General features: G+C 43.6%; 1 protein-coding gene across 1 annotated transcript in view; it reads right to left on the minus strand.

Annotated features, from left to right (window-relative positions):
• Positions 1-27391, minus strand: part of HADH (hydroxyacyl-CoA dehydrogenase) — a 271639-nt gene that overhangs the window by 107329 nt on the left and 136919 nt on the right. Inside the window, exon 5 of the mRNA XM_085641388.1 lies at positions 12357-12446. Within this exon, the coding sequence (XP_085497514.1) occupies positions 12357-12446 (90 nt within the window). The remainder of the gene's footprint in view (positions 1-12356; positions 12447-27391) is intronic.

Below are 27391 nucleotides of genomic sequence, written 5' to 3' on the forward strand. Positions count from 1 at the left end.
CCGTATATGCCCTAAGGGGTAGTGTATTGAAGCGCCATTGCATGTAAAGTTTCCTAGTCAGTGGTGGGCCCATGTCGTCAAATGTAAGCTCCAGGTGGTAAAAATCTTTAAAACCCAAGAAATGAGCTGTTTGGGAGCCCTCTCGAGAGCTCCTGACGGCAACAGACAAATTGTGTTCGTAGTAAACCTTCGAAATGAGCTTTCGGGAGACCCTGGGACAAGCAGAAGCCGGATCATACCACAGTTCTGGTCTACCGACTGTCTCGCAAATTCGCTTAATGTAGCTGAGCCATGGGATTTGAATACTTTTGCAGAGACGCAAAATCTCCAACAGCTCAGCTCTGTATTTCAGGAGATCCGGGGAAGACCATATTTTACACCAGAAAGTTAAGGGTTTAAGACCCAGAACCTCTGAAATCTGTCTTAGACCCAGATCCAATCTGAGTGGCAAGAGTGGGGTGCTAGTTGGTAAAGCTGCCAGTTGCCCAAGGAAATTATTCTCCGTAATCTGCAGCTTCTGCCCTGACGTATGGCCCCATATTTCAGCTCCATACCCCATATTTCAGCTCCATAAGTCACTGTTGCTCTAGCCTGAGTTTTATAAATTTGCAAGCGGGGCGCGAATGGCCTATAAATTAGTCCTTTCGTCATCCTTACAATACCCCCCACAAACTGAGAGAGTTTCATATTTGCCTTGGTTTTGTGAGGGTCCCACGACATGGACTGGTTGATCACTACCCCCAAATATTCAAACGTATAAACCCGCTCTAATCTTGAGGTCCCTATAAAGGGAGATGCAAGGGTTTTGGGGGGCGGGTTGAAGATCATATGCTTAGTTTTTGCGGCATTGATCTTCAATCCGCGGTCCACACAGAAACGTGTAAACCCATCCAAGACTCGCTGCAGGCCCATGGGGGATTTGGATAGCAGCAGGGTATCATCCGCAAACATGATTGCGGGGACCCTGCTGCCATCAAGCTTAGGGGCGTCGATGTTGCTCAACTCATTGAGATAACTTATAACCCCGTTGACAAAGAGGCAGAAAAGGGTGGGTGCAAGGACACAACCCTGCCTGACCCCCCTGTCAACGGGGAAGGCATCCGAGAGAGAGCCCCCCCCTGCCACATCTTACCCTGGCAAAGTTTCCCTGATGCAGTCTCCTCAGGATTGTTAGGATGTCCACGGGAACCTCAAGGTCCAATAAGACAGCCCACAATTTGTCCCTGGGGACTAGGTCAAAGGCGGCGCGCAAGTCTACGAAAACCGTGTATAAACTTCCGCCCTCGAACAGCACCGTCTTCCAGTAGATGAGATTCAGACGGAAGATTTGATCAGTAGTCGAAATACCCCTTTGGAACCCTGCCTGGTATGGGCTCATGATCGCATTCACCTCGATCCAATCCTGGAGGCGGTTTAACATAAGACTGCCAAAGATCTTTTGTAGCACATCAATAAGGCTAATGGGTCTGTAGTTGGCTGGGAGCAGAGGGGAACCCTTTTTAAAGATTGGGACAATCTCTGCGCCCAGCCAAGTACCCGGTATAGCCATGCCTTCGAGGATAGCATTGAAAAGGATCGTGAAGTAGGGCGCCCAGACATCCGGTTCCTGCTTGAATAAATCACCAGGCATGCCATCCAAGCCTGGTGCCTTTCCAGATGCCAGACCAACTACAGCCGCTCGTACCTCCCCCACCGTAAACAACTCCACAGTCCCCACTGGACAGAGCGCAAGAGTGGAGCTTGTCGGGTCATCCTGCGGTAATTTGTATAGAGACTGAAAATGATCTTGCCATACCTTAGATGATATATTAGGTTGTATGGCAGAGGCCAGCCCCTCCGAGCCCGTGTTGACACAACACCAAAATTTACGTGAGTCCCCTCTAGCCAGAAAGGTAGTAAGTCTTGCCCATTTGTCGTGCTCCCATTCACTTTTGGCATTAGTAATCAAAGACTTATAAACAGCTCTTCTTGCCCTGATTTCCTCTTTGCCCTTTCCCTCTTTAATTGAGAGCAAAAGTTCAGTTTTTGCCTTCCGACAAGCGTTGTTATACCAGTGGGGACCGGCAATTTTTCTGTTAGACCTATTTATATTCTGAGTTAAACATTCAGAGAGGGATTTCACCAGATCACCATGAATCTGCCCCAATTGAATGAATACGTCCTGGGAAGTTTCTTCCATCTTGAGTGCCTGGAGCTTTTCAAATATGGGAATTACCTGCGCGTATAGTTTGGGTATCTTCCCAGGGTGTGAAGCTAGTTGCTCCCATTTTACTCTACGCCTGTTGTTTGCAAGAGCCAGGCTGTCCTCAGTGTGCACCCTTTGTTTATCTCTGGCCTTAAGCCCGGGATGATCATAAGCTAATTCAAGGGCATTGTGATCACTGTCATCCCTAACTATGACACAAAAGTCTCTGATGTGTAGCCATTAGGTCAGGGGAACCAGGACGTAATCTAGACGCGATTCGCTGCCCACTCGATTAAAAGTACATCTGGAGGGGATGTCGGATGTAAACCTTCCATTGCAGGCCCGAAGGCCAAATTTCAGAGACAAGGAAGTGATTTGTAGGGCTAGGGGGGGGAGCACGTTCTTAGGGCCGGAGACTGTGAGGGCGGGATGGACCACAAAAGGTCCTCGTCCGAGGCCAGCCCTTCCAATATGCCTGGGAGGGGCTCCTACTGGCAGTTTAAATCGCCTCCAATTAAAAATGGGGTGCCCTCCGGAATTACATTAAGGACCGGCACAAGCTTCGCAATTGTAAGCGATTCCTGTGCGATGTTAACTGGCCTTGAGTAAATATTTATCAATAGGAGGCTTTGGGAATTAGGCCATTCCAGCAATACAGCTAGAATGTCTTCTGAATTTGTCGGGAAGATGGAGGCCCTACAACCCAAATCGGTAGCCACCCATATTGCTAAGCCTCCTGAGGGACGCCCTTTTCCCCCCAGGTTGAGCGAGTAGAAAATGCTGCAAAACCCGTGTGGGTGGTGTCTTCCCTTGCCCAAGTCTCTTGGAGCAGACAAATATCTTTGTCCTCGATAAAAGAGCTCCAGGCCGGGTTATTCCATTTAGTAGCTAAACCCGCAACATTCCAGGATAAAATCTTGAGGGGAGACGGAACGCCCGTCGCGGGATGTACAATTGAATCGAAAGCCGGACCAGGATTCGACCCCATAGATACATTCGGAGCAAAGTTGTATTCATGGGGACACCTGTCCATGGCCAATTTGGATGTAGGGCAGATAATCCCTAAACATCCTTCTGCGTTCAATTGGCTGTGTTCCAGGTACTCCTTCTCGGAGGAAGTGTCTAAGTAAATGGGGGATGTGTAAGGCTTGTTTTGATTCAGGTCACCACCACCCCCCGGGGCAGACGGTCAGTCCACCATATCTAAAGTGCTGAACCTATTGTAAGTGGGGAGATAGTCAGATCGAGGGGGTCCCATGAAAAGGTGTTCCCTTCTTATCCCTTGGCCGCCCCTATTAACTCTCCTACCAACTAATACCCATCGTTCCTCCTCCTGATCGGGCGTCATATGCGGGTAAAAGAATGAGAGTGGAAGGGATTGACTGGGGGACCCCTGGGTATTATAAGGCCACCTGCATATATGGGAAACTGTGCGGGGGTTCCTGAAGTTGATCAATACACAGTCTCTGTGGATGGTTTTTCTGGTATTTCCTAGCCACAGAACTCTCCTCACCATAAGGACCTCACTATGAATACCCTGAGGGAGGGGTCTATTTGAGGAGAGCCAGTGAATGACCTTGTTTTTTAAAGCCTCAACTGGTTCCTTGACAGATGGTTGGAGTTCAGGAATACCGGTTAGGATGTCTGTATAGGAGACTGCCTCCGGAGGTAAGTTAATTGGCCTACATCTAGTGCCATTGCCTTGTATCACTGCTATAGGTTCTGCTGTCGTCCCATTAGAGCTAGAATTAGCGGTACGAGGTGGAGTCAGAGATTTTAATGTGTGAGGGATGGATGACCTGGGGTGATGTATTTGGGAGGGCTTGAGTAAAGGACAGTCTTCCTTAACTGGAGGTACTTGCGTAGGGTTCGCATATTGCCTAGCTAATCTAGAAACGTCTAGAAGTAAATCAATTCCCTTTTGGAGGTTCGCTAAGGATGTTTCTAGTTGTGCCAGACGATCTACTATTGGGGTAAGTGATTTCTTTAAAAGAGAATTTACATCCGAGAGAGAGAGACCAGCCTCTCGCGGTGCAACATTATGACTCTGGGGTGTGTGATCAGATATATCTAGTAGGTCAGTCCCTGTGTCAGCTACTCCTAGTTGGTTGTCTACACTCCTCGGATTAAGCTTTGCAATCTTAGTTTTTTGCCCCCTTATAATTTGTGCCCTTCTTTTCCTCTTCGGGATTGCACCTTCCCTCTCCCCCTGACTTGGCGATTTAGTTAGATGCTTTCTGTCCAAGGTAAGAACCTGGTCAGAGATACTAGGTTTTGGGATAGCTTGAGCAGGGTGGAATCTAGGTGGTGGAAGGGATAAAATACTAAGCTCTGTTGGGGCTGAGATGTCACAATCTGCGACTGAAGTGATCAAAATATTTGACTCTGGGATGCCAGGTTCAACCCCTGCATTGAGGGCCGTGGGTTCCAGCGCATGCACTGGGGATGTAACCTGTGCAAGGGGTCCCAGGGAGGATCTCCTCACCCAATCAATTTCCTGAGAGATACGCCTTTCTAAGGTAGTTATTTCATCGATCAACAAGGAACCTGCCTTGGCAAAATACATGTCCAGGGTGCCAGTGACCGCTCCGGCGGCCAGCGCTGATTTGCTCCTGGTTTCTCTGGCAGACATGATCCGTGCGGCAAACCTCAAATAACTCCCTGGCGTACGATTGTTGGCCTAAGGGGTGGGGCCTGGGCCTATCTCGACCGTACTCGAACGCTCTTTGCCCGGTCTTCGCCCTGGGCTACGTCCCGCGCGCGTCCCGCTGGCGCGTGGAGGCGGGACTGTACTATTAAAAGAGGGGGCCGGATGAGAAGGAGTCGGAAAGAGGAACCAGGTGAGATGATCACCGAGCAGCCTGGTCCTCGCAGTCCCGAATATGGTGTAGTCCAGGTGGAGGCAGCGTCCCCTTAAGAGCCAGCGTAGCGTCCTCTGTTGCAATAAAACAGGATCTGAAGAAAAGAGCCCAGGCGAGTAAAAACAATGTCCGAGCCTGCAAGCGGCTCCCGCGAAGCGGGGGCCGCGAGGCGTCAAGTACCTGCTGGGGGAGGAGTCGGGAAGAGGAACCAGGTGAGATGATCACCGAGCAACCTGGTCCTCGCAGTACCGAATATGGTGTAGTCCAGGTGGAGGCAGCGTCCCCTTAAGAGCAGCGTAGCGTCCTCTGTTGCAGTAAAACAGGATCTGAAGAAAAGAGCCCAGGCGAGTAAAAACAATGTCCGAGCCTGCAAGCGGCACCCTGCCATTCTGGTTTTTGTCAGCGTCAACCGAGAATAACTTTTTGGTGGTGCTAGAACACACATTCTGAAATGCTGGAAGAGAAAGCTTTTAAAGTATTGCCGCTCCACATTAGGACAGATGTGCATGTCGCAAGTGTCTTTGGAAAGAAGATTGGAAGAAATTGGTACAAAAATCACCGAATCGAAAAGCTCACTATGTTTAGAACTCAATTAAGATGCTTTTAAATGCTGCTGAAATGTCGCCTTAGGAAATAACATGTACACCATGTCCGTGAATCGACCATGCTAGAATGCAAATAAACTGTGCAAAGCATTTTATTACATATTGTTATAATTTAAAATGTATTTAGGATTTCTCTAGAATGTTTCATCAATAAATGCGTGTTTTTTAAAAATGTTGTACCAAGCAGCCTTACTGAAGCCTAAATAGTAATAACAAGGCCTAAAGCCTTCTTCGATTCTTGCCTGCTTAGCATTGATGTCATCTTAGAAATGTGCTGACTAAAACCAATTCTCATTCAACTTTTCACCCCTTGTTAGATCATTGAAATAGAACACAAATAGGCAACTAGATTCATATAGAATAAATGGCGACATAGGCTTTATAAAATGTTGCTTTTGAATAAATTAGATATTTTCTTTTCCGTTTTGGACTAGCTTGTCTACACAATGAGTTTATAGAGCATCCTTAGCTTAGGTAAGAGTTCTCATGAGAACTTTCCCTCATGTAATGAATATAATACAATTTGCATTGATCCTGGAGACGAGAGTGCAGACTGTGGGAATAGGAAGAGGATGCATCGAATGACTGATGACACCATCAAACGGACGATTCTTATTGGTCAACAAATGAAGACACCTTTGGATAATGATGCAATTTCAGAAAACTTATATTAATGAGTGTTCCTAGCTAGTTAGTAGCACCACACCTCTTATTCCTTTGCCTTGTCCAGTTGTTACGCTGCTGGATTCTCCCCTGTCCTTAGACTCCTCTTTATGGAGAGTTGTTTCCTTTAGCTATTCTTGAAGTGACTTATTTTTGTGATCGATGCTACTGCACAGATCATTTTCTTAGAATATGGTTGGTAATGCAACTGTAGGAGACTCGGCTGAGTTTCCAGACCTACTCTTTATGAGAAGTTCCTAACTCTTTCAAGCTCTTTTTCTAATGGAACTCTGCATAGAGTAGGTCCTTTAGCTAGAATAATGGGGTTCTTTATGGAACTCTGTGCTTGCTTATGCTGATTTCTAACCAAATTTGTATACATTTTTGTAAACTGAATAAAGAAAATCAGAGATTCTAATTCTAACCTAAATAAAGAATTTAAACGTTATCAACTTCTCAACATTGACTCATACAAAACACTAAAAGTTGTCAAATTTGAAATTTGTTTCCAGGCTCTAAATCTAAAACAGTGGATAAGGTCCATTGACCTCTCCAGAGCCCCAAGGCAATATTGTAAGTGAATGTATTTAACTGTAGCATCTCGGTGAGTCTTTGGGCTCTCGCAGGTACCAACCCTAAACATAGATCACAAGTATTGGAATCAAGCATAGCTTAATGCAGCGAACATACTCACAAGGTGCTATCGAAAAATACATATTTCAGTTACACTATTTTAACACATTATATTTCCCTTTAAAATGCATATTAATTCATAGGCTTTGGTGACCATATGAACAATGGGGACAACCACTCACATCCAAATACTCACTCCACCTAGCGACCCTCCCTCCCCCTGACATCTCAACTACACACTCAGTCTCCCAAACTCACACGCCCTCTAAAGACCAATCGCCTCCAACCCCTAATACTACCTATAACCCCACTCCTTCCTCCCGGCCTCCCCACCCTGAATCCCCTATTGTATTCCCCCCAGACCCATCATCTCCCTCTCTGAACCCATTACCTCCCTCTCTGAATTACACACCACCCCTGAAACTCGATGCGGTCTCTCTCCACACTCCCAATGCCCTCTTACCATCTCAAACCACTTCTCCTGATGCCATGAATCTCTTGTCCCCCATCACGTCCCTTCCTTCATCCAACAGCCCGAGCATTCCTCATACCCCTCATCCTGGCCTCTCACACCCTCCACACAACAGACTTCCCTCCGCGATAAACACAGAACATACCCTATCCCTTCCCAACTGTGTCCCCCCCCCCTCATGCTAATAACCCAGACACTATTCAACATAGAACGCAATCTCTCCACATTGACGACCAAACTCACTTGACTTTGAGAGGATTTCAATGCCCTCAGCTCCAGGACCCTCCTCAATCTTTCAAATTCCCGCGACCCTGGTTTAAAAAACACCACTAATTACAAACATTGCAGAACTACTCCTCTCTGCTGCCGTATTCATAGGCCTCGCCGCACCTCGAGCCATCTCTCCCCTTCCGACATTTTTGGCCTATGCAACTCTTAACTTCTTAATTTTTCAGTTGACTAACCTCCCCTCCCCCACTCCAACATCCCCGTTATTCTGGGGACTAGCAGAATCTCCTCCTCTCCCGTCTCCCCCAGAACCCACCCCCTCAATTCACCACTATCCACTCCTGCCCACCCCCCAAAAACAACCCGAAACCCCTCACCTGCATGCTTGTGAACTGTCGAACTGCTGTCTAACACGCGACAAATTTCTGAAACCATCCTAAGCGAAACGATTGACATCGCCTTCCTCATGGAAACCTGACTCAATGACCACTCAGCGAGCATACTTTACTTACTCTCCTCCCCCCGGTAACTCTTATCATCAGAAAAGACAGGCCTGACAGAATAGGGGGTGGTTTAGATATAATCTTCAAAAATTTACTTCAGCTCTCCCTTGTTAAAAATTCATACCCCTCTACCTTTGAATACCTTGAAGCCGAACTAAAGGTACAGGGTTCTTACCCAATTAGACAACATAATATCTACCACCCTCCTGGAGATCCTCTTCCCTTCGCGGAGGAACTATCCGACCTTCTGACACAATCCTCACTATCCAACTCAAAAAATCTCTTCCTTGGAGATCTTAACCTCCACTGGATTGATACCGAGGATCCCACAATCAACCTCCTCACCAACCTTCTTGAGATTAATGACCTCAAACAACTGTGCCATTCCCTTACCCACACCAAAGAGGCCACTCTTGACGCCATTATTACCAACAATGACTTGGCCTTCCTTTCCAGCATCATCCCCATCGACTGGTCTTACCACCACCTCATACTTTTCACCATCGCTAACTCGCCCCCACCCCCCTAAAAACATGAAACCTCTAAAATGGACCAGAAATTTAAATCTGATCCCCCCTGGTGAACTGGAGTCTAAACTCCAAGCTCAACTTCTTCTTACTCTTCTCTCCCAAAGCGCAAACGAGCTTACCGAACACTTCAATAACACGGTCATTGATGTCTTAGACCAAATTGCCCCTCCTAAACTAAAAAAATCAAAGAAATATCCCATCCAAATCATGGTTCAACTCAGAGCTCAACAACGAAAGACGCTCACCAAGACTGACGGAAAGAACATGGAGACAGCATCCCTCTTCCTCATATATCGCACTCCTCAGATCAGCTAGATCTACTTACAAGAAACACATTTTCAATGAAAAGGTATCCTTCTTCGGTACACAACTTGATCTTGCCAAAAATAGACCCAGAGAACTGTTCAACATTGTTCGTAACCAAACATCCTCCGCCCCCACCAAAGCTCTGTTAGATGCGAAGAAATTGCTAACTTCTCGGAAAAAAAAACAAAATCACCAAAATAGATCAATGCTTCCTTGTAACTCAGATCCCACCCAACTCCCAATATACTGCTGACGCTACTGCTAAAGCTCATACCTTATTAACCCTCCCCACTGACTCCGCCTCACACTTAAGCACTACTACACCTCCCCCTGACTCCTCCTCGCACTTACCTACTACTATACCTCTTGAAACTAACCACTTTAATTCGCAACTAAAAAACAATGCCTCATGGCATAATTTCCACCCTGTTACTGAGCTGGAAGTTATTAACATCATTGCTAAACTAAAACAGTCTTCTCACACTAAAGACCCCCTCCATACTAACCTTGTCCAAGACCTAAAGCACATCATTGCCCCATTTTGGACTACGATCATAAACTCCTCCCTTGCCACCAGGTGCGTCCCCATCTCCCTCCAACTCGGACAAATCACTCCCACTATTAAAAACCCCAATGCCGACCCAAATGACCTTAACAATCTCCGCCCCATCTCTAACCTCCCCTTCTTTCCAAAGCCCTCTAAAAATGTGCCATGCTCCAACTGGACAAACACATAGATACTTTCAACCTACTGGACCCCTTGCAATCAGGCTTCAGAAAAGGCTGCAGTACAGAAACTGCCATGCTAAATTAATGACATCCACCACTCCCTTGATAATGGCAAGACCTGCCTACTTATTCTCCTCGATCTCTCCGCAGCGTTTGATACAGTTAACCACTCTGCCCTACTTAGTGTGCTCAGAGATCACTTTGGCCTCAATGGTCCTGTTCTTAAATGCTTCGCCTCTTATCTCCAACACCGAACAACGCAAATCAAAATCTATGACTGCCTATCAAACCCCACACCTGTCCCCTAGGTGCCCCCCAGGGATCTATTCTCTCTCCCTCTCTCTTCAACCTCTTTATGGAACCCCTCACCCTCATTCTAAAACAAGCTGGAATCAACTACCACCTCCATGCTGATGACACCCAGCTTTACTATAAGATTAAATCCCACTCAGAGGTTCTACACCTTAACACCACCCTGACTAAGATCCAATTCTGGTTCCACTCAAATCATCTCAAACTCAACACTAAAAAAAAAAAAAAAAAAAAACTGAAATCATTCTCTTCTCTCCAAAAAATAACCCTCTCCCCATCCAAACTTGGATCTCTGACCTCTATGCCCTCAACTGTTCGCTCTCCTTATCCAACTCAGTAAAATCTCTTGGTATCACCATTGTCAATAGCCTAACTCTCAATGTCCACATAAAAAATTCGGCTAAAGGAGCACTCTTCACTCTCCGTCATCTCAAGAAAATTAAACCCTTCCTTCCAACTGATGTCTTTAAATTAATTGTCCAATCACTCGTCCTCTCGAGAATTGACTACGGCAATGCTATCCTCACCAGAATCCCCAAGATCCACCTAGCCCCACTCAAATCTGTGCTCAACTTAGCGGTCAGGCTCATCACCGACTGCAAACGTTTCGACCACATCTCCCCTGCCCTCAAAACCCTTAAATGGCTTCTTGTCAAAGGCAGATCCTCATACAGACTGCTTGCATTATGCACAAAGCCCTTCACCAAAATACCCCGCTGTACCTCTCTAATAAACTCAACAAAGCGGGCTGCTCACGACAGATGAGAAGCACCAATGCCCTCCTCCTCGTCCCACCCCTGCTAAAAAAGAAAACCACACAATCTCGCTCCTTCTCCGGAAATGCCCCAACCATTTGGAATGCTTGCCCTAAAGACCTGCGATGTAACCCTTCCTACGTCAGTTTTAAAAAAGACATCAAAATGCACCCCCTCAACAAATATTGGGGTCCATAACTCGCGCCTCGGGCCCCCCCACCCCACTTCCACCATTTAGGTCACCCCGACTCCTACTGTCTCCCCCCCCTTCGCTGGTTCCACTCCCTCCCTCCCCCACCTGTTCCCCTCTGCTCCATCACCCAGGCTTTCCCATCCCCTCCCATACACCTCCTCTCAATCCATAATACCCCCCTTCCTCCATCTGCTTCCCACCCCCTACTCACGCCCAACTACTTACTGCCTGTAGTCCTTTATGCCCATCTCCATCTCATATCATAGTATAAAATTTGATCTCCCATATCCATGTTATCTATGTAAATAGCTCTTGTTTCATCTATTTGTTAATTCGATCAGTACAAATTCAAGTTGTTCTGTTTTGTTAACCTGTCGGAATTCTATGCTATTGAAAAATTGTTATATGCCTTTTTATCTTCATACTCATGTAACGCGCACGGATACCCCCGGGTCTAGCCAGGGCTATATAAAACCTTTAAAATAAATATTTGATTCTATGATACAAGTTACAGACAAGAGCGATTCATCTCACCAGTGGACTGCTTATGGACAGCAGTTTCAATTTAAAATAACACCATGAAGTAGATGGGCATATCTACTCTTCAGAAAGTAATTCAAGTTTAAAAAATCTTCTAGAGTAATCGAACAAGACAATTGTCCAACTCAAACAATTTGTTGTTCTGTATTTTATTCAGCAGTGATGTTAGCTTCAGCAATTAATTCAATAGAATAATTTTATTAATTCTATGGATACTTAATTATCTCACATATCATATTATGTCTCCTTATCTTAAATTATTTCTTGACTGTTATTTAACAATTAATTCAGTCAAGAAACAAGCATGCTTAATCTCCAGATATTAATGCGAAGATTGTTATCCAAGTAGTGAATAAATGGGAATAATGAATAATTTTACAGAACGAGTTTAAACTTTAGAGCGGGAATACAGTCTATGATGAGATCCATAAATATGTAAACAGAGGTTAAGTTCACAGTACACAAAGGATTGCGGATACAAAAAGGGCTAATTAAAGTACTAATTAGTGCTAATTAAAGTACGGACAACAACAATTTGTTCTTGGGGTAGGGAGTAATTACAATATTTCTTTAACAAACTATAAAATGACAATAGTTCATTATGGAAAAATGTAAGAATTCTTCAGGAATAACATACTTTTAAAAAGGCTTTTTGTCACAACTGAGTGCTAAGCCATGACTGCAACTAACAGAATGTGATAAATACAGTTCTGAATGTGTAAAGGTGAAATGTCATACAGCAGAACCATGGCTTGGCAAACCAAAAGTTACTTCATTATCTTCTTACAGAACATGTCTTACATGGGCAAAGCGAATATTCATAAACATAGGAATTCTTTACCTGGCATGCTACTGGGTGCTTTCCCAACTCTTTCACAAAAGCTGTGAGGGAATCTGTTGTTGCCTGGCTTGTCATGGGAGTCCGGACAACCTACAAAATACAGCAATATCATGCTATTAATCATTAATATTTGTAAAACTTCAACAAACAACCTCTCGCATAAAACGCGTGTACTTTGTTACAAATAAATAATGGCATTTTTCCAAAAATCTAAATAAGATAAGCAAGCAGGGGGAAAGAAGGAGAAGCTGGCAACAGTGGAACTTTAAAGTAATATAGTGTCTCTGAATACAAAGTTTTAAATAAATAATAAAGCACCCATTGCTTTTTAGACACATTTACTCTTTAAAGAGTGGTACATCTTTTAATATGCTTGACCAATATTTCACAGGAGTGATACCAGTTCTGCAGCATTGTATCTCTCGCATATTCATGTGCCTAAATCATTCTAGCCGTGATGTATTGAATTACCAGTTTGGCGTATTAACTGTGCACATTTAATATAGGTTAATTATGGCCCACCCACATTATTTTATTGCATTGTATCATTTGTAGGGGTTGTTCACACTGTATGGGGTGCTGAAGCACTTGCTCACACGGACAGCAAGCTACAACGAGTAGGCAGTGTGGTTGGAGGGATGTTGCTTTTGTTTTGAGCCTATGTCGGAAGACTTGATGCATGCAACGCTGTGCACGATGATCACGGACATGTGGTTAGCCTGTTTTGAAACGCAGCACCGGTTGGTGTAATGGGTGAGGATATGTGAGAGACAGAAGCTCAAATTATAATAGTAATAAGCACTAAAATATATTGCCAGCTGTACATCATGAGCCTAAGCATTGGGGCAGCATTATAATGTGTACGCGAACCCGACAAATGGGAAAAATCAGAGTACACCCAGCAATTCATAAAGCAACAAGCGCCACGCAGAGATGCTGTTGAATGAGTAAAAGGATGCCAAAAGGGTAAGATTGGGAATTGGGGACATATGCTGTAGCCATTAACTATTTTATGTTATTATATTTTTTTAAAGGCAGGAATACTACGGAATGTTTATCAAATACAACCCAAGAAGCGGAAGAGCAATCAAGGCTGGCAACCTGAGCAGAAAATACACAATATCTAGAGGTCCCAGATTACAAATACTCCAGGTAGGCCAAATGAAGCCAAGATTTCAAGCAATGCTTCAGGCCCCAACCCCCTATCAAGCTCTGGAAGGTCCCAAAGGCAGACGGGAACCAGTCGTGCAAGTCTTAGTTGGGTCATGTCTCCCACCCTAGACAGACTGGCGCCCTGCACATGTGAGAGAGGGAGACACAGCGCCAGCTAGGCTGCTGCCCTGACAGTGGAAGAACGAATCAGCCTGTCTCACACTACCTCTCCTCCACACAAGCCCAATACTTTTATTAGATCCCAGAGACCCTTGTTCTTTTTAGGCAACATCCTGACCTTCTAGAATCTACTTACAGAACAATGTACACTTTCCTTATTAGTAGTGAAGGAGATTTCAGGGTAAAAATGAAACCATGTGGAGGAAAAGGACTTATCCTGATTTTATTGTGTCGACTAGGACAACAGCATGGTACTGACTCGGTAGATCTCAGGCTTGTGAGCTTTGCAATAAACACTTTTAATGTAGGGCTACAACAGTTAACTTTCCTTCTAATCTCTACTCTCCCACACTACCCAAGCATGCCCCTCTCCCAATTAACTCTAGCAAAAGGCAGCTGATATAAAATAATGGTACAGAATAGATATTCTTTCCTGTCCTAGACAACTACAATTCAACCTCTCGTAATGCTGCATATAGCCAGCAGTGTGATGATTAAGTCTACAGGATACAGCATATAACAGCCTTTGCCTGTCTTGTTCATTCAAGAACTCTGGCTTTGGGCCATAGAGGAACAGCGAAGGTTAACATTCAAACTACCACTTACTACTTCAAGGTTGGACACAATGTCTCAGGTTAGCCTTACTGATTTCAGTGCATTTGGTCCCATTCTGCTGACTTTTCCCATTGTAAAGATATCACCCGTAATCTGCCTTTATCAACATTAAAATATGAAAGTACCCTCAAGCCCTTTCAGTCCGTAAAAATTAGACTACTCACTACCACTTTAAGGCTGATCGCAATGTTTCAGGCTGACCTTGCTGACTCCTGAGAATTTGCTCTCATCCTGGTAACACGCAACATTGCAGAGATGTCACTCAGACCTACTTTTATTGACATTTAAATTGAGAACCGTTACATCTCTAACATTAGTAGCTTGAGAGGATTTTCATTGAACATAAGAAAACAAGTTACTTACCTGTAACTACAGTTATCCAGTATTGGTATCTTTCATAGATCCACATGCCTGAATCATTCCCAGTCACCGAGATGGGAGTCCCACAGTAAAATACAAAAGTAGTGCTAGAAGTAATAAATTGGCCAAAGGCTATATCTTAGTAGCCTATCTACGTCCTTATATGAAAAGGACCAAAAGTCAGCTCCAGCCAAAGCTATCGGCACCCCCTAGAACACTCCCAACAGAAGCAGTTCTACTCAGATTTTCCAAGCACAAGTGGGAAGTAAATACCCCTAAAATCACTGAGAACTGGTTCCATAGGGAGGAGGGTGGGTGCATGTGAGTCTATGAAAGATACCAATACTGGATAACTGTAGTTACATGTAAGTAACTTGTTTTCTTATCCAGTATTAGGTTATCTTTCATAGATTCACATGCCTGAATCAGAATAGCAAGCAGTACCCAAATTGTACTGTCGTTTGCTGATGGTGGGAGACATGCCATTTAACACTCCCAATATAAATCCACAATCTTGAAACATCGCAATGACAAAGCATAAAAGCAGTAACCATACAGTGGATATCCGCATGAGGAACATATAAATTGAGAAACATAAGAGCATGAACAGTGTAATCAGTGTAACAGTAAAGAAAACTAATAATAGACAAGCGTTACAGAAATGTAAAGAATCTGACCTTAGTGAAAGAGATGGCGTAACACAGCTTGTCCAACTGCTGCATCCTCCTTTTGTGCAGATTGGAGGCAGTAGTGTCTTGTGAACGTGTGGACATTCTTCCATGTCGCAGTACGGCATATCTTGTCCAATGTAACTCAAGCAAACAAAGCTGTAGATGCAGCAACAGTCCTGGTGGAGTGTGCTTTAGCCTTCACCCTGAGAGGTATGTTGGCTTTTTCGTGGCAGAAGTTACTAGCAGATGCGACCCATCTGGCTATTGTGGCCTTTGTTACAGCAGTTCCTTGTTTTCCTTGACCATAGGCCACTAACAGTTGATCTGTCTTTCTAATATCCTTTGTCCTTTGAAGATAGAACTTCAAACATCGTTTTACATCTAATGAATGTAATGTCCTCTCAGCTGGAGTAGATGGATTCGGGAAGAAAGTTTGTAGCATTACTGGTTCGTTCAAGTGAAATTGTGTGGGTACCTTTGGAATGAACTTCGGATTCGTCCACAGGATCACATAGTTCTGTGTAAAATGCAAGAATAGTTCTTTGATCGTAAAAGCCTGAATCTCACTAACCCTCCTTGCAGAGGTAAGAGCCAGCAAGAGGGCTACTTTCCATGGGAGATATTTGAGATCTGCTTTATGGATCGGTTCAAATGGTTGTCTCATCAGTTGTGCTAACACCACATTGAGTTCCCACTCCGGAGGAGGCGAAAGCACAGGAGGGAAAGTGCGAAAAAGTCCTTTCATGAATTGTTTTACAAGAGAAGACAAACATAAAGAAGGAAGCTGCAGAGATTTCCTGTACCTGGAAATAGCAGCCAGGTGAACCTTTACTGACGAGAAAGTGAATCCAGACTTGGCCAGTGAGAGTAAGTAAGGTAAAATCTGTTCAGCAGGAGCTTGAACTGGATGAACTTTATTGGTTTCACACCAACAACAAAATCTTTTCCATTTTAAACGATTCGTTTTGATAGTGCCTTCAGCATGGGATTTAGACAGTATGTCTCGACAGTCCTGTGAAATACTGAGATCCTTGAACTCTAGGAACTCAGAAGCCATGCGTGCAAGTGCAGGGATTGCGGATCCGGATGGAATACCTGACCACTGTTCCATGATAACATGCTCGTTGTCGGATGCAGGCGAATGGGTTTGTCTTGCGACAACAGAAGAAGCTCCTGGAACCAATACGGTCTGGGCCAACGGGGTGCAATCAGAATTAGGCGGTAGACTTCCAGTTTCAACTTTTTGAGCACCATGGGGATTAATGGAATGGGGGGGAAAAGCGTAGGCATAGATCCGGACCATCTCATTGAAGGGGCATTCCCGCTTGACCCCGGTTGAGAGAACCTGCTGGCGTAATATCGGCATTTCTTGTTCTCCTGCAACGCAAACAGATCCAGAGCTGGTTTGCCCCATGTCCGAAAGATCTTGTTCACCTGAGTTTGTTCCAACTCCCACTCGTGGCAGCCGGATAGAAATCTGCTTAGCGAGTCTGCTAGTGTATTGTGTAGACCCTTTACATGCTCGGCCTTCAAGGATATTCCGTAGAACGTTGTCCATTCCCACAATTCTTGCGCTTCCTGGGAAAGCATTACGGACCTTGTTCCTCCTTGTTCGTTTATGTAGTACTGTCGGTACGGAGCAGCACTGAGGAACCTGCTATCCTTGGAAGGAAAGCCTGAAGAGACAAAACTATGGCCCGAAGCTCCAAACTGTTGATGTGCTGCTGTTTCTGTATCTGAGACCACTTTCCCTGGATCTGTAAATCCTGCAGATGACCTCCCCATCCTTCCATAGAGGCGTCTGTCAATACGAAGTCTGGGATGTTTTGCAGATAGGTGAGACCTTGGGCAAGATTTGCTGTTTGTGACCACCAACGGAGTGCGTCTACCATATGTCCAGTTATTAGGATAACATCCTCGAAATAACCCAATGCTTGTTGCCATTGTTTCTGCAATTCCTCTTGAAGAGGTTTCATTTTGAGCCGCGCTAAAGGGATCAAGTTGATCGCTGAGGGGCACATTCCTAGGAGCGATTTGAATGTTGGAACAGAAACTGCCTTTCTTTTTGAAATGGTTGTCGCTAATTTGTGAAGGCGCTCTTGACGGTCTTGAGACAAGAATGCTTTGCTCCAAGGAATAGAATGTTATGAGTTGGAATCAAATTTGATTTGTCCTTGTTCAAAGTGAGCCCTAGTGAATTGAACAGATGGAGACAAGTTGTTGTAGCAATATTGGCTTCATGGTTCGACGGAGCTTTGAGCAGCCAATAGTCGGTGTGGGAAAACTTAGATCCCTCGGGATCGTAAAGTCGCTGCTACTAGTGCTAAGCACTTGGTGAAAATCTGTGGCGCTGATTTTAGGCCGAACTGAAGCACTTTGAATTGATAGTGGGTGCCAGCCACTGTGAATCGCAGATATTTTCGATGTTTGGATGGATAGGGATAAGAAAGTATGCGTCTTCCATGTCCAGAGAAGTCATGAAATCCCCTTTGTTTAAGCACCCCAGAATATCGGAAAGTGTTACCACCCAGAATGTTAGTTTTTGAGAAATTTGTTGGGATTGCAGAGATCCAGAATCAGTCGCCATTCTCCGGACTTCTTTTTGATTAGGAAGAAACTAGAGTAGAAACCTGTTCCTCTCTGTGCGGATGGTGGTACTTCTATTGCTTCCTTGAGGAGCATGATCAAGACTTCTTTGCGCAATATGTGAAGACGAGGGGGAGGGGGACCCCTGGGCGGAGTGGTAGGTGGTATCTGGAGAAATCCCAGTGTATGACCCTTGGTGACTAGGTCCAGCACCCAGCGGTCTGACGTGATCTCGTGCCACCGCTGTGCAGAAGCAGAAATTTCCACACCCACGGGTAGGGGGTAAGGTTGACTGGCACCCGGAGAAGCTCATTGCTTTCTGGGAGAATCACAGCCTTGTTGCTCTGTCCGCTTCTGGCCACCCTGGCGAGAGAAACCAGCAGTCGATGACTGACGGTAAGACGATTGGTTATACGACTGTCGGTATTGAGGTTGGTATTGACGATACTGCTGATTCGACTGATAGCCGCCCAATATGTAGTGAATCCTCACCCTCTGGCTCCTCCGAAAGATATGAGTCTATATTGTAGAGCAACTAAATATTTTGCAGTGTCTGTGTCATTTTTGATTGCCAAAAGGGTGTCATCTATATGTTTCCCGAACAGTGAATCCCCATCATAAGCCATGTCCAGTATCTTCGTCTGAACTTCGGGTCTAAAGGTAGTCGCTTTAAGCCAACCCTGCCGCCGAAGAACTGCGGCCCCAGCTAATTGCCGAAAGCTTGTGTTGGCAATGTCCAACGCGCAGTCAATTGTTTCGGAGGCAGCTAGCTCACCCTCTAATAAGATCTTCCGTGCCCCCTCTCTTTGATCCTCTGAGATGAGATCTATCAATCCCACTATATCGGACCACATTTGGCGGTCATAACGGCCGATGATTGCCAAGGCATTAGCAGCTCTAATTGAAGCTGCAGCCATAGAAGAGAATTTTTTCCCTAAAAGGTCCATACGACGTCCCTCTTTGTCTGGAGGAGTGGTAATTGGTGTTGCAGGGCTTTTCGAACGCCGCTGTGCAGCCCGAGATATTACCGAATCTGGCCTCGGATGATGTATGAGGCAAGATGGACTGTTCCATGGAGCGCAGTATTTTTTCTCTATACGAGGTAGCATCGCAGTTATGGATGCTGGCGTCTTCATGATTTTCACGCCCTCTTGTCAGATGTAATCAATGATGGGAATAGAGCGAATGAGCTTTCTAGTATCCTCCTTAAAGTCACATAAAAAAACAGTCTGTTTGTTTGACCGTAATAGGGAACTGGAACCTAGTAGCTCCTCTCTGCATTAAATTATGAAATCCTCTGATGTCTTCAGGAGGAGAATCGGAGGGTTAATGCGGAGGCGGAGAGGGTGTCTCGATGATATAATAGTCCCAGGAATCTGGAGCATCGGTCTGTTTAGGTAATTCACCTTCTTCAACTTCCTTATCCGAGGAGGAAGTGTCTTGATGTCCAGTGTCAGTTGGACCTTGTGCAGGAGCCGGTGTACTAGGTAGAGTAGGCTCTGGTACTGGAACAGGAACCTATACTTGTGGAATTGGGCTCTGTCGGAGTTTGTTGCGGAGAAAATCTCCGACGATAATCCGCCATCATAGCCTGCAGGTCTTGAATAAGTGCTGGAGGAAGATGAGCCATTTCCCTCTGACGAGATTCCTGCCTGTGATGGAACTGGCATGTATGATGTGGAGTATACACAAAAGAATGGGTGAGGGTACGGACTCATTTACCCTGAACGCCCTGTCAACAGTTAATACACCAAGAGGAGTAGGGAGTAATAACATATTATGTGATGCATGTGCTGTATGTGCTAATACTACCTTCACTCACACAAATGTGTGACATGCTCCATCATTTGGCTGCTTACAAAAACACCCCAGCGTAGCCACGCATGGGGTGGAGCAATAGGGTTGGGAAAGACAATACAACACAAAAAGACACAAAATAATTATACAGTGATTGGGAACGACGTCAGTGAAAGTGCAGTGTGGAGTGATTTAAAACTAGTTCGGAAGTGTCGCTGTGCCTATATATTGTTCATGGTAGTAATGCTCCTCTTGGTAATTATCGTCCTCGTCAGTGTCTTGGCACTTAACTTTGAGCTCAGATGGACTATGAGCCACTCTGTATGGATCTTCCTCATCATAATCCTCGTCCTCCATGAAGCCTTCTAACCGGTGGGATGGTGGTAGAGGTGAAACTTTACTATAGTCCTGAAAAGGCCTTTGAATTGTCTTTATTTGATAAACTCTCATCGACTGGGGCGTCGACAATGCAGAAATTTGAATGGCAGGAATGTCCATCGTCGACGGGCCTGTCGTTGACGGTGGTAGGCCGACAGGCACGTTCATAGACTATGTCGTCGGCGGTGTTGTTGAAGTCTCTACCGGCGACGGTGTCGTCGTCGACGGTGCAGTTGGAATCTTCGTCGACGAGAGCTTCGTCGACAGCTTCTTCGTCGACGGTTCGCCGTCGACGGGCTTCGACGATCGTCTCGTCGTAATAGAAATCCTCGTCGACGAGATAGGAGATAAAATAGCCGTAGTCGAAATAGTCACAGTCGACGATGGTGTCAACGACGTAACACATACCGTCGACGATGTGGTAAAAGTCGTCATCGACACAGATTTTTGGTGTTTTTTACTCACAGATTCTGAAGAGGATGATCTTGGACGCTCTGAGTGGAATAGAAGGCGGAGATGATGCTGGCTCAGAGGAGTGTTTAGAACTCCTCTCTTTGTGAAGAGATTTTTCCTGGGAAGTTTTCAGATGTTTTCTTCCCTCACCTGAGGAGCCTTCTTGAGACCTAGCCCTCTTGCTAGATGTGGAAGCTCGGTCCTCTTCCTCAGCCGAAGAAGAAGGACGTTCTTTATACTTGAGCCATAAAAGTAATCTTGCCTCTATGTCCCTCAGAGTCTTGCTCGGAAAGGTACGGCAGATTTTACAGTCTTTAGTCTCATTTTTGGGGTAGAGGCAATAAAGACCATCTTTATGAAGATCATCAACATGGACCCTCTTCCTCCCACAGGTCCTGCAGGAGCGGAAGAGGCCCTTCTTGTCAGACGTACTAGCTTGAAGAACTGAAGAGAAGAAAACTGAGTAGCACTCAGGGAGAGTCCCTTTCACACGACGTGCAGTGAAAATCTGATTGAGAACTGCTTCTGTTGGGAGTGTTCTAGAGGGTTGGAGCTGACTTGTGGATCTTTTCATATAAGGACGTAGATAGGCTACTAAGATGTAGCCTTTGGCCTCTTTTGGCCTATTTATTACTTATGGCACTACTTTTGTATTTTACCATGGGACTCCAATCTCAGCGACGGGGAATGATTCAGGCATGTGAATCTATGAAAGATACCCCAATACTGGATAAGTAGCTCTTATTACAAAAACGGTTGGCGACTCCTGCACCAGAGCAATCCTAGGATTAATTAAGTGTGGTGGTCAAGAGAGAGGACCGAGATGCTCGTATCATAGGTAAGTCTACCTAAGTTTGCACTGCCTCTTCTACATCTGGGGTACTAGGTATTTGAGGCTAGCTATTATTCAAATGTAGAGTACTCATCTTGTGCACATGAGCTCTCCGACACCACTAGTCTTGGTGCTGAGGATATTGGGTGGCAGAAATCAAGATCCTTCACTGTGTATAATGGCTCATTAAGGAACAGAACACTTGCAAAGGTTTTAACGTCAAAATTCTCACGGACATCAAACATGCTTAGGAAAGAAAGCAAAGGCACTGTTCCTCTGATAAACCTCTATGTAGTAAAAGGAGTGCTCTGTATATAGATCTAGTTGCATTCCACATTCTACTGTGTTTACCCTTGCATCAGCCTCAATGTATTTCATTTGTAAAAATTATTATATTAACCTAATGGTTTAGCTCCTTTATTTGAATAAATTCTAATAACGTTAATTATTTTGAGCACATTCATATTTGTTTTGTTAAAAGGGCAAATAATTAAATATCCTATGAGCCAAATCCTTTGTACAATCAATGACTCTCAATGCATTTCGTGCATATATTAGCACTTCATTAGGAGTTGGTGCATACATGAGACTACTGAAGAAAATATAGCTTGCAAACATACTTAAAATAGAAATTCAAGTTAATCAAATGACCAATTCTTATGTTCATTTATTTTGCATTATTAGTAAAGAGACATTGATCTGATACTCTGCATCAACTTAAATTTATAGATAACAGTGTTAATTAATCACTGCCTGTCTTGCACACAAGTGAAAACGCCTTCTGCAAGTGCTACCCTTTAAGTGATACCTTGTTAATATGCAATTTGTGAACAACATCTATGTAAACAATATTGGAGCAATCAATTAAGTAGATATGTGGACATCCTTGAAGCAAACAATCAAACATTCCATCTTTAAAATCTTCTCAATGTGGTGAACATTAGTAGGCCCACTAAAAGTTAGCTAAAGGTAGTTTTTTTCCATTTATCCCTGTATTGTCTATTTAATATGCATTTATTATAAGGGGAGATAAGCTAACATCATATTTGAAGCTAAATTTGTAGGACAAATTCATAGCTGTTTCCAGAGGACATGCTGGTTTCCCTCAAAATAAATCTCTCCGTTGTGGTAAGTTTAATATTCGGTAACTACATTGTGGTTTCTCTACTGTACAACCACGTTCTTTTGTGTTGATCATGTTCGGTATTGTGCAAGATATAGAAAGGGAACTATGTCCATGTACTAAGTTTAAGTTGTTCCTGTCTGTATGCTTTATGAATAATTCAGTAACCCACTTGTTGATTCAGGAGACCTTATTTTTAAGGTAACAATGTTTCCATCAACGCAGTCTATTGGCATACCTAACTTACTCTGAATAATTATGTTCAAAGAGGATTGTCTCTTGCCCTTATGAGTATGTCAACTAAGAAGAGATGTTAGCACAAAAATCTGTACAGAAGTGAAATATACTGTATAAAATAAATAGTGCCAAGGAAAGGATTAAACCTTAACAACAAGCAGAATTCATGAAACCCTAAATAAGATCAAGTGGTTATATCAGAAACACCTATATCAAGAAATATTTACACCAGAGTCAAAATATCAGCAGAATAGCATACAGACATTGGAAACTTATTGAATCAGACAAGGATCTGAGTACCTTGTTCCCTCAGAAGCAGAAGTCAGTCTTCAGACAAAGTAAAAATATAAGAGACATGATTTTCCAAACATCGGTTATCCTGAAAAGGATAATAGATATTGAGCAAACCCAAAACGGACAATTTTCCCTCTGTTAATTGTGTACAAGATCAAACAATACTTAACAAGCGAATCAAGTAAGTATGTATATTTAATCAAATGTCTCGTTAAGAAAACACATGTGGGCAAAACAAAAAGAAATGCTATAGTTAATTTCAGAGAACATGAATGTACAATAGAAACCAAAACAAAATGTATGCAACTGTGGTACAACCTTCCTGAAAGGACAAAATTTAAACCAATCACCATTTCATATAATAGAATCAATACAGGAACCAGAGAGGGGAGGAGATCCTGAGCTTTTCCTATCCAGGAGGGGATACTATTGGATCAAAAGACTGACCATAATGCATCCAGCTGTACTAAATGATAATACGGAGACAAAATACTTTATATGAAAACTGCAGCAGTCGAGCGCAGAAGATATTTTGGTCGAAGTTTACCTTTCTAATGTTATAGTCATGGGTTAATAGTCTTAAAGAAACCTCATTATCGTCCCTGGTAACTTTAAGAATAAGACAACCTAGCCAATTTATGAAAAAAAACTACAAGAAGGAATGATTGAATCTGGAGCAATCTGAGATGGGCACATGGGATAAATAGCAGTGGTTCTACTACGGCAGAATGAGGACAAGCACAATACAGGAGAAAATATAAGCCAGCCATAAAAGACACTCCAAACTTCTACGGCAAAGTATGGACAAAGATGAAACCAAGAGAATACTTAACTGTATCAAAGAATGACCACAAAAGCTTTCAAATTACTTAAACAGAAGATCCAAATTAAATGCCCACACACATAATTTAAAGCACTAGGCTGAAGTAAAAAATAAAGCATATTTACATAAACAAGTATGACTGAACCACAATATGAAACAAGAGGACTGTATCGCATATCTGCATAACAGATTGCTAAACTCTTGATGAAAAGAAGTCAGGAACATACAGGATTCTCCTTCATTCATGTGATCATAACTAAATGGAAATTATACTCTAAATTAATATTCATAAGTTACCCCGACTACATATAGTTGTTTTTGACCAAATATCACACACAGAAAAACTAATACGATAGACCAGACATACTTAGTGATATGAGCAATTGCCACACAAGATTCTCCTGCCCATATGAATTGATTTTAATTCAATGAATGTCTTTACTACACGTTATTTGCTTAGCATGCACACTGCATGAAAACTGCTTAACTAGAACCGAGGTCACACGTGATATAACTAGTGATGTTACACCTAATGCCTTATTACAAGTCTCTCTGATTAATACCACAGGCATATGATCTGTATGGGACCACGTTTTAATATTGGTATCAATTTTATAATACTGTTCATCATCTCACTATGTTGGATTGCCTCATAGCATCTAAAGAAAGACTTGCCCTTTAATAGTATGTCTTCCATGCCAGTCAAGTAACTAGACAGAGAAATAGAAGAGACACATTGCACACAATTTTCAACAAGCTGCAACGCATCTCAGAGCTTCAAGCACATTTTTCTTGAGGCAATACACAATGATAAATTAAGTTCTGATGGTATCTTTAACTTTGAAGCAACCACGCTATTTACATGTTGTCTTAAGATAAAATTTTTCAGAGCATATGCGGTACACAGTGTGATCTGAGTCACAAACATTCTTTCCCAGAATCAACTCACATAGGAATATTGATAGGTCTGACATATGCCTTTCAAGAACTGTTACCCTTATTGAAAAGGAAGATTCCAGAACAGGCAATTTTTACTTTTTACTTTCTAGATCTTACATGGCACTGGACATGATTAATGTAAAGGAGCACAATTGTACTGTAGAGGCAATTAAAATGAATATTTTGATTATCAAGAGAATGTAAAAAAAATAATCAGATCTATTGGCGTAAAATCTGTAGAATTTTGCCAGCATGGCCTGTGGAATCAGATCAGGAAGCAGATGTCCTGGGGAAAAATAGGAATCATAGGAGACTATCTGGAAATGACTGGAGACATTACTTACGGTTTAATGTGGGTCAAGCATGTGACAGCAAAGCCTCAAAGCCACTTTCACTCTAGTACCTTTAAATGAAGGGAAGATTCTCAGTTATTATGGAGTGTCAGCGCTGTCTGGAATGAGGCTGCGTGCACACTGAGAATTAGTTACGCAGCAGCATTCAAACAAACTACATTTTCAAGCCAGACATAAACTCAAGCATTCAGAAGAGTTGGATGTCCTCTTGGAATTTTGGGTATAACTTCCTTCATGGTCCAAGACCTCTTTGCTAGGCAATCATGATACAATGTTGCTGCTACCAGGAAGGACTTCTCTATATGGATCTTGGATTTCCTTGCCAAGACCTATATCTTCCTGTTGATTTGTATTGACGGGCATTGGGAATCCAGAGAAGTTATTCTGAAAGTTGTCTTGTTGGTGAAAACAAACTTTGAACTAGTTCTTGAACATTTATAGGAACTCTGCTAAGACTTGGGGCTGTTACATTTTACTTGACTATGACTATCACACATTTGACTTCTACTATGCACATACAAACTCCCATGATTGGGGAACAACAGCCCATTAACACTTTTGGTTACCATGGAGCTCTACAAAAGTAAAACAGAAACTATTACTCATCTCCCACAAGAGAGTGTATAGTGACAAAGCTTGAGGTGATTATCCAAGCCCCAGGGAGAAGTTGTCATGATTGCCGAAAACAAAACGCAAGACGCCGACATCGAATCCACCATGGTGACTAGCTATCGCGCATGCGCGATAGCGTCAGGCCAGTAGAAAAGCCTGACGTTCGGTAGTCTCGAGGCTTCGCGTTCTAGTGTTGTCCCGCAGGTTGTTCTTTCAACTTCCTGTTTCCTACTTCCTGTTTTCGGATTCCGACTCCCTGTGCCTTTTTGCCGTTCTGCTCCTCAAACCTTTGCGGTTTGGGCGGATTTTGCGTGACTTAGCTGGCTAACTTACTTCCAGCTATTTATTTCAGAGCTCTGTTGTTTTCGGGAATCTCCGCCATTGTTTACCGTGTAGTTTCTACACGCCTGGTATTGCTTAAATACCTTAATACCCCTTTTGTTTTGAGGCTTACGTGGGTTGTGGAGCGCTCCGCCCGTGGGCAGGCCGGGTGTCTCTACTCCCGCCTCCAACCTCCCAGGTACACCTATGGACTGACAAAGATTGCTCTGCCCGCCTTGTCGGATTCTTCCAGTGTGCCGGACGAGCATATCCACGCTTTCCCCAAAGACCCCTGGAACTCGCTACAACACAATTCCTGGCATATCATGGGCCTAGGTGAAGAACTCTTCTAGCCTATCTGTTGGGACCCTGATTCAGCGACGTACGACGGACTCTTCCTGTATGGGAAGTCGGTAACTGGGTATTGGGAATTAGGGGTAACCAAGTGATAATCTCAGCAATATCTACTTTCTAATTTTATGTTTTAGGAAGATTACACTAAATACAGAAAAGAAGGGACTCCGTAAGGCTTTGCACTTTCCTTATTTCAGCCACCTCTGTCTATCCTGTCTACTTCTGCAGCATCTCCTTAGCAGTCATCATGTCCTGAGAGCTAGGTATATACTATTAGAGGACATTCCATTTGGTTACAGGCTTCGTTTTCACATTCCTTTGGATAATCCCTCTGTCCTTTTGTACTCTTTCAGATACACAGTTCCCCTGATGTACAGAAAAGGTGAAGACGGCAGCTCCAGAGATTGTTACCCCTCTTTCCTTGTTTTGTTTCCCCTCTTTCCCCCATTACCTGTGTACTCTAGGGTTCGATAGAGGCACTAGGTGGTGGTGGAAGGTTGGGACCTTGCAACAACTTCCTTAAGACTCCGTGGTGCCCCTGCAGAATTGGTTCCTGGTAAGATCCTTACAGAAGTGCTATGTATTTGAGGTATGTGGTGTTCTTCAGAAAAGGATGACCAGGAACACGAGCGTGGGTGACACAGGTAGGTTTATTCACCTCATCCACCAACTGTCAACGTACAACTGTCTTGTCAGGAATTCCTCACACAGAATGTTACCATATTCCAGAACAGAACAGAACATAACAGGTAGACTATTCTATATTCCAACATTGAAGGAAATGGTATCAAAGAAGGAAAATGTACCACATTACACATCTTCCCCTTCAACAACAACAAATAATAAGTTCACTACAAGTAAGAACAGAGATAAATAAACATACATTTATAAGTGTAATGAAGCAATATACCTGGAGATCAGTATACAATGAAGTGCTATAATAAACAAAGATAAA

This window comes from Triturus cristatus, chromosome 2_2 (assembly GCF_964204655.1).
Source record: "Triturus cristatus chromosome 2_2, aTriCri1.1, whole genome shotgun sequence".
Taxonomy (NCBI): domain Eukaryota; kingdom Metazoa; phylum Chordata; class Amphibia; order Caudata; family Salamandridae; genus Triturus; species Triturus cristatus.